This window comes from Gekko japonicus, unplaced genomic scaffold (genome assembly GCF_001447785.1).
Source record: "Gekko japonicus isolate JY-2015 unplaced genomic scaffold, Gekko_japonicus_V1.1 scaffold1540, whole genome shotgun sequence".
NCBI lineage: Eukaryota > Metazoa > Chordata > Lepidosauria > Squamata > Gekkonidae > Gekko > Gekko japonicus.
In genome coordinates this window covers 162,982-175,930 of record NW_015169220.1, presented here as the reverse complement: position 1 = coordinate 175,930, position 12,949 = coordinate 162,982, and the positions used below count along the sequence as shown (strand labels likewise).

At 43.6% G+C, this 12,949-nt stretch overlaps 1 protein-coding gene across 2 annotated transcripts in view; it reads right to left on the bottom strand.

Annotated features, from left to right (window-relative positions):
* LOC107114809 overlaps nucleotides 1-12,817 on the bottom strand; it is a 27,908-nt gene extending 15,091 nt beyond the window's left edge. For both annotated transcript variants that reach the window (XM_015416402.1, XM_015416401.1), the window contains exons 1-3: nucleotides 12,697-12,817; nucleotides 4,529-4,650; nucleotides 1,414-1,552 (exon numbers count right to left, since the gene is read on the bottom strand). In XM_015416402.1, the coding sequence (XP_015271888.1) occupies nucleotides 1,414-1,552; nucleotides 4,529-4,650; nucleotides 12,697-12,793 (358 nt within the window). In that variant the 5' untranslated portion in view covers nucleotides 12,794-12,817. The remainder of the gene's footprint in view (nucleotides 1-1,413; nucleotides 1,553-4,528; nucleotides 4,651-12,696) is intronic.
* Nucleotides 12,818-12,949: the final 132 nt, after the last annotated feature.

Genomic DNA, 12,949 nt, shown 5'->3' with positions numbered 1-12,949 from the left:
GAACCAACCGCAGGTCGTAGAAGACCAACTTAGCAGTGGCTGCTACCTGGGCCTCCACTGCCAGGGAGGGTTCCAGGAGCACTCCCAAACTCATAACCACCGGCGCAGGCACCAATGACGCCCCGTCGAAAGCCGGAAGCAGGAACCCCAACCCTGAACTGCCCCGACTCAGGCACAGGACCTCCGTCTTCGCCGGGTTTCGCTTCAGCTGACACAACCTGAGCCAACCAGCCACAGCGTGCAATGCCTAGTCCAGATCTTCCGGTCTGGAGTCTGACTAACCGCCCAACATCAGATAGAGCTGGGTGTCATCAGCGTACTGGTGACATCCCAGCCCAAACCTCTGGGCAATCTGGGCAAGGGGGCGCATGTAGATATTAAAAAGCATTGGGGAAAGCACCGCCCCCTGAGGCACTCCACATTCAAGCAGGTGCCTCCGGGACTGCTGTTCCCCTAGCGCCACCCTTTGTCCCCGACCTTGGAGAAAGGAAACAGGCCACTGCAAAGCAAGCCCCTGTATCCCCACGTCAGCTTCTAGATCAAACAAATGGTTTGAAACCATTTTATATTACACAATTCCAACATGGTGCTGTATAAAATGAGGTACAGATTAAAGCCTGATCTCTTGTTGCTTCCTGACTTAGGAACTTGTTTGTTAAGGTGAAATGATAATCTTTAGCTGTTTTTAGATGTCAGGCAAAAACAATAATTAAAGAGCCATTTGGAAATTGGAAGCAGCTGCTGTTCTGCTCCGTAGTTTGTTTGTTTTTTTCAATTACTGTAACTGAATTGTCATTTCATCTTTTACTAGTGACCTTTCACTGTTTTATTGTTGATATGAGTGTAGAAAAGTTCTCATTGAATTTCAGCAACCTGGGTACATGGCAGCCTTCAATTCTGTTGCATTTGTTTATTAAGTTCATTGATTGCTGGATGAAAAGGGTCCACAGGTTGGTAGTGGCCTATGGGCCACACTATGGATGCCACTACTTTAGGCTTTTTAACCAATATATTTTTGGGGAAGAATGGAAAGCTGCAAGCATGCATTTTATGTTCAATGTATTTGCTGATTTTCTCTAACACTGGAGGAAGGCAACTACCATCCATTATAATGAATGAACAATTCTCCAGTTCCTTAAGTCTTCCAACTGCTTTTGATAGCAGAAGCACCGATTTTACTGGTTTCCATCACATTCCGGTGCCCAATAACAGGAGGTAACTTCCAGAGTGTATCCCAATTCAGAAGTCATTTGGATCTAGGGAATACAGTCTCTGCTTGGGTATACCCTAGCACTGGCATGTACTGTATTTGAGGCAGTGGAAACTCCAGCTTCACTTTATTCTCCATCACATACAGGAGCCCTCCTGGATCTACTGTGCAGACAAACACTTCTGAGTGCATCATATGCTTACCTAATGGCGCTGTCTGATGAGAACCACAAGTTAGGCAGTAGTTTCTACTCATCTTCCCTTCTTCACATAAGGAATCAATAATTTCATCATCATAAAGGAATGCATCAATATGCACAGTGGGCTTTGTTTGCTGATATAGCTGAAGAAAAACCATAAATATTGAGCAAATATTTTTAATATGCTATTTTAGTATTGCACATAAGGGTTCAAAATGCTTAAGGTTGATTCCTACTACATACTTGCAGTAATAAGTCATATGGTGCAATCTTATGCCCTTTTAATCCTACTGACTTAAATGGATTTAAAAGAGGATAACTCTGCTTAGGACTGCACTGTTCATGGTTCACCAAACTTTAGGACTTAAACAGATCATATTCAGCAATACATTTAGTCACAACAAAGTAGATGTGTCACTTTTCTGGTGATCTTGAACCAATGTTCTAAAAATACATATGACAATCCATATCCATTGATTACTATTCACCTCAAAAGATTTTCTACAAAGATTTCTAATATGTACTGGGCACTGTTTCAAAGTTAAAAACTGGAAACAGTTATAATGCTGTTGTGGGGCAGGGAAGCTCTCTGTCGCCATGCAGCCACTTCAGATGGCATTATTAAAGACTCTCAAAATGACTGCTTTGCTGAAATGTGAAAAGAGTATGTCAGGGCAATGGACAGAACTGTAGTCCAAGAGAAGTGCCCCTATATTGGACTATGGAATGTGCTTTAGCCAAGGGAAGCCTTGTGCCTAAAGCAGCATGCCAAGCCAAATGTGGACCCATGGACTACAAGAAGCCTCTTGCTCCTGCATCGCCAGTACCAGAATGCAGACAAACACTCCCTGACCTCCATACACACAGAAACAGCAGCAGATCATAGAGGGAAGCCATATTCTGCAAAAAGGACAAGATGTTCCTGCACAGATACCATGAACAATACTCTCTTCCATTACGCAGCATTCCCCACGTATTAACATCACTAAAAGAAGCACGCATTCCTCTCCAGACTAAAACAAAAGGATGTGCCCAATGATGACAGCAACGAGCCATCAAGTCTTCCTGCCACCCATCAAGATAACGCAGCTGTCAAGCACCTGGTTGTTAACCCAAAGTGCCAGTCCTGCAACCTGATTGGTTCTCTTCCTTGCCTCCTTTGTATTTCCCATTCTCCTAAGAGGGGTCACTCCTAGCCAAGCCATTACCTGCAATTGCCCAACCATTAATCCCTTTTCTGCCCTATTCATAGTTTAAGTTTTTGGTCAATATTTCCTGGGCACCATGTGACAACAGGCAACTGCCCCAAGTCACAATTTAGGGATAAAAAGAGAGCATCCAGCCATTGCTCTCTCTCTTGGGTGTTGCCTATCCCACCCCCACCCTATCTTGTAGGTTCCAAATCTAGGCCTGTTTGGAATCAGTCCACGTGTGTTGCTGGTCAACTCACGATCCCTTCCCCCTCACTGTGTCCCAGTTTTTGCATCTCATCAGACAGGTGAAGTATTACCCCACCAACAATAATCCTGCTCATGCAAATATTTCTATCCTTTCAACTCTATATTCTTAACTCTGTATTGTGTGTGTGAATGCTTGATTTTTGTTTGTATGCTTGAAGAACCTTTAGTAAAGAAATCACTATTTTAGCTATCCAGCATCTCTTCCTGGGTCCTGGGAACTCTAACTCCCATATACACAGGTTCTGATCTTATATTTAATGCCTATTGCCATTTAATACTCATAATTACCTACATTTATTAATAAATTAAGGCAATTTGGCTAACATCTCTTCCACAGAGCCTTACTTCTGGGTGGCTGGATCTTTGTCATTTGCAAGATATGAAGTTTTAAAGAAAGTCAAAGAGATCTCCAGAGGTTGTGGAGTAGATGGCTACTACTCTATGAAAGCTTTGGGGGAGGGAATTACTCCAGACCCCCCCTTCTCCAGGGCACTCTCTGGCACCAAATGCTGCATCCACAAGGCTTAGTCACAGGCAGACACTCTTAAAAGCTATATACCATTCAGCCGGCCTTTAAGAGTATTTTAGAGTTTTAATAAACTTTTAGAGTTCTTTGGGGGGGGGTAAACAAACAGGTGGACAAGGGTGATCCAGTAGATATTGTTTACCTAGACTTCCAGAAAGCTTTTGATAAAGTTCCTCATCAAAGGCTCCTAAGTAAACTCATCAGTCATGGGATAAGAGGACAAGTCCTCTTGTGGATTAAAAACGGGTTAATTAACAGGAAACAGAGAGTATAAACGGGCAGTTTTCACAGTGGAAAGTGGTAAGCAGCGGAGTACCACTGGGCTTGGTACTAGGTCTGGTGCTTTTTAACTTGTTCATTAATGATTTGGAGTTGCGAGTAAGCAGTAAAGTGGCTAAGTTTGTGGATGACACTAAGTTGTTCAGGGCAGTGATAACCAGGGAGGACTGTGAGGCGCTTCAGAGTGATCTGTCAAGCCTGGGTGAGTGAGCATCAGCTTGGCAAATGAGGTTCAACATGGGCAAGTGCAAAGTAATGCACACTGAAGCCAAAAATCCTAAATATAAATATACGTTGATAGGGTCTGAACTGACGGTAACTGACCAGGACAGAGATCTTGGAGTCATGGTAGATAATTCACTGAAAATGTTGACTCAGTGTGTGTCAGGCACACACTGGCAAGCTCCCCTAATGTGTGATTTCAGTTGCCTGAGAGAGCCACTTCCCTCCCCCCTCCCTCCTGTTGCCCAGGAAATCCGCCAAAAGCAACCACCCCACTAAGTCTGGAGCTTTAAAACACCAGCCCCGAAAATCCGCAAATATCAATCTGGATCCTGAATATATCTGAAAAATTCCAATAAGGGTGCTGCTAGGCCAAGGTTTGCCAGTCTTCAGGTGGGGACCTGAAGATCCCCCAGAATTACAACTGAACTCCGGACAACAGAGATCTGTCCCCCTGGCAAAAGGGACCTGGCAACCCTAAAGGTGGAAAACAGATCATGCCTCTGCCGCACAGGTCGTGACAGTGATTTACTGAGTTCATTCACAAATCAGCATTAGAACAAAGCTTTAGGTAGCACAAATCACAAAATAACCTGGTACTTTTACTACTACATGGAAAGAACAAAACTTACTTTTTGAATAGCGAAGTGCTCAGAAGCAAGCATTCCATCAGTGGGCAAAAAATGTCGAAGATCTTCAGCAATACTTCTGAGAAGAACATCATCATTAGTGGACCTAAATTCATCGAAGTCATCTATAAAACAAAGATGGTTAAATAGTCGTGGGGGCTGCCAAGCAATAGACATATTTAATACAGCTGTGATTTGTACTCAGTTCCAGATGGAGCATTTTTCTTTGAAGGGCTGTTTCCCAACCTGGGAACTGGCAATTTTCCAACTGGGAGAGGCTGTTGCTCAGTGGTAAACTGCATACTATGGATGCAGGAGATCTCAAGTTCAACATCAAAAGTGCCTTTGAAGGACTAGAAGAATGACAAAAACTTGCAGTTTCTTGCCTAATATATTTCTGACACACGGCTCATCTTTATATCTTGTTCAAACAAAATATATTGGAATAGCTATTGAGAAGATCATGGCAGAACAGAAAGAAGCATATATCAATAGGAACATTTATGAGACATCTATAATTGTGAAATATTAATGTGATTAAAACTCCAGAAGTTTGATCTGTAGGCAGTTAGAGCTTGAATTCAATACAGATCTGTGTCTCCTACACAGAGGCATCTTCAGCTTGTTTCTGGCCCACACAACAATCAGGAACAGCACAAACTGAGAAGGTAATGAATTGATTTTACACCCATTCCTGTTACCAAGGGAAATTTTTTAATGGAAGGTATTATCAGCATTACATTGTAAGACTAGTCTTACAGGTCCATTCAGTTTACCATTTAAATTGATTGGGGGGGGGAAGCTGTCATGCATGGCCTTCTGAACTACTGTGCATGTTCAGTGATTAATTAAAAGTTTGGTGCACTTCACACATGCAGGAGAATGGGAAGGCAGAATGAACTGCATTATTGGAGGCTGCAGGTGGTGCATTCTAGTATTGCATGTTCTTTGGCTTCAAAAATTTCCATATAAGCAGAAAACTAGTACAGTAGAGAGAGAGTTTCTACCTCTCCTCTTTGCTTGCTATGTTGGTTTGCTGTTTTTAGGGAGTTTTTTCCTTAACAACATTCCAAAATGCAGACTGAAGTAGTACTGTCCATTCTGTCAGGGCAATGCCCCACATGCACAAAGTGAACCAGCCTCCTTCTCTCACTAAACGGTGAGACTGTCTATACAGGACTAACAGGGTCAATCCTAAACAATACAGGACTAATACATGCACAGGACTAACAGGTCAATCCTACAAAGTTGTCTAGTCTTAATGTAACTAACAAAGCTCAGAAACCTAGTTATTGGAATCTAACTGGCTTAATTAAATGCACCTCTGTCAGTGGCAATAAATCTAAGTATGGCTATAGAAAATAATATGGCTGGGATCCTATAGAGTGTGGGTATAAGGATACTCTGGAAACTGTCCCTTTCTATCCTCCGCCTTTCCCCAAAATTTATAAAATGCTGGTGCTGGAGAATGCAGGCCACATGCAGACAAAAAGCCCAAGGCCTGAGAAGGGGGGTATAGCAAGGAAAGGGAATTGGGGGGGGGGATCACTCTTCCCTTCCTGTTTCAATGGTGCTTCCTTGAAGCAAGGAATTTAACTGGCAGCCCCTCATCCCTGGACCTTGCGGCTGTTTGTCCACAAGAATCCTTCAGTCTCCAGCATCAGTATTTTGGAGGTCTCAGGGGCTACTGTGGGAAGGCAGGAAAGAACTATGTCACTCTATAGTATCCCAGCCTATGTTTATCTCGTCTGCCTCTAATTGTCAGTCCAGACATAACCAACCCCTCACCAATCATTTAAAGCTGTAAGGGGTCAGCGCATCTAGCTGCTTAAAGGATTTGGGCGTGGGGAACTCGAGGTCCCAGGATGTGCTTTAGTCTTAAAAGCCCAAGTCTCCTTCACCTTTGGGCCCCAAGCCTGCAGGGAAAGCAATGGCAAACCCCTTCAGTTTAATTGATCTACAGAATCTGATGGTCTGGCACTGCTCTCTACATGACAGTATTTGCTGGCAGCTTGAGGGTAGCACACATACACAGCTCCTGGTTCTCATGGATTTTGTTTGAAAGGATTGGGTACATATTTTTTAAAATTTCCCCCAGAATCCTCCTTTTATACAGAAAGCTGTTCAGTGTCACTTTTTCCCAGAACATCCATGTGCAAGACACCTGCTGTACTAACAGGGGGAAAGACATAGTAAAGGTTCAGCCTTCCATCCTTTCACTCCACAACCAGTGAAGGCTAGGAAAATGAGGCAAAAAATAATGGGATCACATACTTTCTTGAGGCACAGCAAAACTCACTCTCACCATCCATCCCAATATATAAAATACTGTCTGTAATACTCAGGTTCTTCAGAGGTTGAACAAGATAAAGCAATAACCTAATCTCAGATGCAGAAAGACAGTGGGACCTATATATCTAACAAGAGGGGACCCACAAGAAACTTGCGGGGAGGGTGTTTCCTCCCCACCTTTGTTTCCTCCCCTTGGCCCTTACTTCTGTGTCTCTCATGCCTTCTCCACCCTGCCACCCATTTTCTTACTGTCTGTCACTGTCTTTGCCCCCAGTCCAATCTCTCTCTCGTTCTGCCCCATCACTCTCTCTTTTCTGTCCTTCTGCTCATCAATGTCTCTCTCTCTTTCTTCCCTCCCACCCCAGAATTCTTTCTACCACCCCTCCCCAGCATTCTGTTTTTCTCTCTGTCTGCTCCCCCACCCCTGCCAAGGCTTCCCTCCTCCCTCATTTTCCTCGCAAGCTCTCCTGGAGCTGCTCTGGTTGGGCCAGCTGACCTTCCCTCCCTCACCGGCCCGCCTGGAGAAGCCATTCTTCTGCAGACCAATGGATTCCCCTGTCGGCAGCTTTGGAAGCCATGTTCCTGTCGCCCTCGCTTCTGCCAACGGCCTTGGTGGGGGTGGTTCCTGCCGTGATGGCTTCCCCCGCAGCTCCCAGGAGGGCTCCTGTTGTGATGGTTTCACTCACAGCTCCAGGGAAGGCTCTTGCCATGGCAGCTTCCTCCATGGCTCTGGTGGCCTCCCTTGTGGTCCCGCTGGTGTGGAGAGCCATGGCGTTCTTGTTCCCGGCCTCGCCGGCTTAGGGAAGTCTGAGGCTGAACAGCCTCAGTAAGTTGTGTTCTCTGCACATGCACAGTGAATGGTCTTTACTTTTAAAACCTTTAAAAACATGTATGATTTTTCTGCACACCTGGGGAGTGCCCCAAGTGTGCAGAAAAATCTCTTTGCCCCCTACGTGCCCCCTATCTATGGAAATAAGTATCCGTACATGAGGCCATGTTGAGAATCAGACAGATTCCCAAGTGTGCACCCCCATCTGTGGGTATCTAAATCCTCAGATATGGGGCACACTTACCCCAAATAGGTTTTTCTGCAAACTTGGGTAACCACCCCCAGGTTTGCAGAAAAATATCAGAAGTAAAAAAAATAAAAATCATTTGGAGGTTTAACCCCCCCCCCTCCCCCAATAAAAGAAGAGGTGAAGAGATTGGATTTATACCTCGCCCTTTACTACCTGAAGGAGTCTCAGAGCGGTTTATAATCTCCTCCCCACAACAGACACCCTGTGAGGTATGTGGATCTTTCAAGAAATGCTCCTGAGAGAACAGCTCTGAAAGATCTTGTTACTGACCCAAGGTCACACCAGCAGCTGCATGTGGAGGAGTGGGGAATCAAACCCAGTTCTCCCAGATTAGAGTCCGTGCTCCTAACCACTACACCAAGCTGGCTCTCTTTGACCTTTGAGGGCCCGGCTGCTGCTTTTGCTCCTATGGAGCTGCTCGAGGCCCCACCACAACAGGGAATGCTGGGAGCCACTCCGGGCTCAGCTGTGGTAGTGGGGAACACTATGAGCCACTCTGGGCCTGGCTGTGGCAATGTGAAACTCCAGGAGAGGCTCCAGGCCCAGCTGCAGCAGTGCAGAACACCAGGGGAGCTTCCGGGCCCAGCCATGGTGGCATGAAACACTGGGAATCACTCTGGGCCTAGCCACAGTGGCATGGAATCCACTGGGAGCTGCCCTGGGCTTGGAGCAGCTTCCAGGCACTGCCAGCACCACTGCCCGGCTTAAAGGTGGGAAAAGGGAAGGGGAAAGAAGAGAGGATTGGCTATGGAGGAAGAGAGAAGGGGAAATATGGAGGTAATGACTTGAGGGGAGAGAAAGAAGTGGGGATCAGCTGGGGGGGAGAGAAAGTGAAATATGGGGGTACTGGCTTGTGGGGAGACAGAAGGGGGATTGGCTTGGAGAGGGAGAAAAAGAAGGGGGATTTGCTGGGGGGGAGAAAGAAAGACAAAAAAGGGGGAATTGGCATGGAGGAGAGAGAAAAGGAAAGAAGGTAGTATTGGCATGGTGGGGGGAGGAGAAGAGAAAGAAAAGTTGGCTTGGCCAGGAGAGAGAAAGAGAAAGAAGGGAGTATTGGGTTGGGGAGAGAAAGAAAGGGGAAGAAGGACGAGAGGAAAAGAAGCAAAGGTGGGGGAATGCCCCTTCCATGCAAGTTTTTTGCAGGTCACCACTGATAGACAGACAGACATCTACCGTAGTACTGCTTATATAGCGATAGCCTTGAGCAGAAAATAAAATTATGACATTCTTCTGTTGTTTAATCATTGCTCCCATAAATTCTGTCACAGAGTAACAAAATCATTTATATCCAATAGTAACCATGTCATCTTGCCCTCATACTATCAGATGCCTCAGTGGGCATTTCCTCATTTCTGAGTAAAGAAGTAATTAATTTAGCCCTCAGCTCATTAAATATAGAACATTCCATAATTGTATAGTCAATTGTTTCAATGTTATCATGTGAGCATTTACATGTTCTATTTGAATATAGCACTTTATTATATCTACCCTAAAAGAGAAGTAGCCAACTGATAAAAGCACACAATTGTGGGAGTGATACGTTTCTAAGCTATACTTCATTTCTTTAACAAACTACAGTAACCTATTCAGTCCTAGAAAAAACACAGACTATAAAAATGTAAATAAAAAAGGAAAAACAAAATTTATTCATTACATTTTAGTTGCTGTACTCCCAGAGGGTCTCATGGCAACTTAAAATACTTGAGATCCTATTACAAGTGTTGTAAGTGGCTATGAGACCTTCTGAGTAAACAGCGACAAAGAAAAACATTAAGTTCAAGCCATCAAACATATTAAATTAACATGTTTTTATTTATTTTTATTTACGTTTTTATTTATTTTTATTTACAGGGACTCAAGGTGGATTACACATAGTGAGTCAGTACAATCAACAAAATGGGACATTCAGTAACCAATGCATTAGGATTTTAGAAGTCTGGAGCCACCAGAAAGAATTGAAGCATTGCATAAGTATTCATATGACACATTAACTGGTACAGAAGTTACACAAATAGGATCCTACTTACAGTAAGCTATACTCAGCAGTATAGACCACAGTCCCTAATCATTTATCCAAGCAAGTTTGTAAACCCCTTTTATACAGTGCAATCCTACTACCTGTGCAGAAAAGCCATATTGAATAGTTCAGTTTTGTATAGTTGGCATGTCACCCTGACCATGTAGGAAGAACACTCCAATTACACAAGCGTTGCTAAGCAGCTGATTAAAGATAGAAGGGTATAATTATATAATTTGCTAAAAGCCGTATAGTACCCCACTTTTAGGAGCTGCGGTGGCTCAAGTGGTTAAGATGCTGAACTGCAGGCTGTGGAAGGTCAGTAGTTCAGCAGTTCAAGACCCGGGTGCCGCAAGACGGGGTGAGCTCCCGTCTCTAGTTCCAGCTCCTGCCAACCTAGCAGTTCGAAAGCAAGAAATTGCAAGTAGATAAATAGGTACCACTTCGGTGGGAAGGTAACAGCGTTCCGTGCGCCTTGGTGTTTAGTCATGCCGGCCACATGACCACGGAAACGTCTTCGGACAGCGTTGGCTCTTCGGCTTTGAAACGGAGATGAGCACCGCAACCCTAGAGTCGGATTCGACTGGCTTTCGAGCAAGGGAACCTTTACCTTTACTACCCCACTTTTATTTCATGAGGGAAAAGGAAGACTCTCTATTTCTGTCTGAAATATTCTAACTGTGGGTATGCAATGAAATCCTTGTTGCACCAATTATTCATGTATTTGAATTGTTACACAGAGGTAATGCTTGGACAATTTAATCTTGCTTCCAAAGAACTTATCCAGAGGCATCAGAGCAAGGGCAGGAAGGGCTAGGCACCCCTTCACCACACCTGTATCAGGCTCAGCTAAGAACCCCCTCCCCCACAAAATATCTGTATTAAGTTTTAGTGATATTTACAGTGGACAGGAGACATGTAGGAAATCTATGTACGTCATTTTATGTTCCATGGTAAAAGAAAGGTATGTGAGTAAAATTTCTATCAATATATTTGCTGACAAATGTATACATTTACGACTATGAACTTATGAAATGTAACAATTTACTCATTTCATTATGTTAACACTATATACAAATAAATTTGAGAAATGCACTAAAATATGACTCTTTCAATTCTTCCATGTTGGTAAGAGGCATGTTGTTGGCATCTTGGACTTAAAAGTTATTATACATACCTACATAGAAGTAACCATATTGTTTATCTATTCATACAGCAAATTGCCTAAGGATTGCAAGTCAGCACTCAATGGATTCACACTCAGCATATGGAAAAAGCAAAAAAAAAGGGCATACTGATTTTCCAGCTTCACCCACAGTCCAGTATTTTCCATCAGCTGTCCTATGGAGATGGCAGGATATAGCTGCCAGCAAACAACCCCAGTCACTACTGTGCACCAGTAAACTTGCCTGTAGAGAAGCTGGACCATTTCAAGAACATTGGTAGGTCTGCCAAATCTAAGGTAGTAAAACCAGTGAAGCCAATGTCCTTCTTCAAATACAGGGAAAAGTACATATGAGATGGTGGAAAATACCAGCATTGAGCCATTAAGATGACTACAGAAGTACAAATGATAGAAAAAGGACTACACACATTTGTTTGTATCGGATTTATCAGCAGTCTTTAATACAGTGGAATGTGCCATTCTGTTGAGGCATCTATTACTTCTTTTGGGTTTTTTTGCAAAATGATCACTTCTGAGCAAAAATGGGTTAAGTTTCCAGCATACTGTTTTAGGAACATCCAGTAAGGTTAAAGTCATTGGATTGTGGTCAGCATATGACAAGGGTAATATCTCTACCTCTTTAAGGTCATTTAAGATCCCCATACTTAACCAGATCACGTCAATTCGCGACCATGATCTGTGGCGCCCCGAATAAAAGGTGTAATCGTATTCTGTTGAGGCATCTAGAAGTGAAAGTTGGTAGTAAGGGACATGCTTCAGAATGGTTTAAATCATTCCTTATCACTTGTCCAATCAAAACCATGAAGCAGATCTCAAAAGGGAGAGGGAAATAAGACAGGTAACCAAAGTGGAAAAGGTTTTAATAATGGGTGATTTTAACTACCCTCACGTCAACTGGGCAGGGTAGCACCCAATGAAGTTGATGGGCAATAGATTCAAGAAAGACAAAAGGAAATCCTTTTTTACTTAATGTATGTTTAAATTAAATAATTCATTGCCAGCCACACTAAGTAAAGGGAACCTCCACTCAGCAAGCCTCTGAACAGCAGTGCTAGGAGGCAAAAGCAAGGTAAGACTTTGGTTTCTATACCTTGTGTGTTGGCCCTCAAGGGAAAGTAGACTACTGGCCTGACCCAGCAAAGCTCTTATGTTCTCTTGCTTTATCAGTTGCAAGGCTAACAGTTCTCGTTAGTCTCCTCCAATTTTACCTCTAGATCTACTTATATGCTACAATCCTAAGTAAACTTTTGGGAAGCAAGCCCTATTAAATAAAATGGGACTTCCTTCTGAGTAGGTCTGCTTAGGATTGGTCTAAAAAACATTCGTTTCCCAGCCTTCCAAATGAAATAAAAAGTGTCCAGCTGGCGAACAAGAGAACAAAACCACCCAATTTAGAACAAAATACCTTATAAAACATGCCAGCAAATATAAGTAGCAGCATCAGGATAAACTACAGACACATAAAACATAGATAGTTTAAAACTTATTCAAGTTACATAGCAGCAATAAAAGATAATAATACACGAATTCCGAGTACCTAACCCCAAACACTTGTGACAGGTAAACACGGAAACAAGAAAGGAGAAACGTCGCTTACTGGTCGTTCTCATCCAATGCAATAGGCGGGGCACCTCTTCCGCGCGCACACCCTCCAGCACCTTCAAAATAGCCAAGCGAGCGGAGGAAAAATCCATCCTTATCTACTTGTCCGTACTACGCATGCTTGGAAACCCAGCCTTCCCTGCATAATCAGCCCGAAGGCGGGATTTACGAAAATCACGGGAGCAGTGTTCTTGTCTGTCTGCGCATGCGAGGAGTTCTCTGTTCTGCCTATACGAAAAGTTACCCGC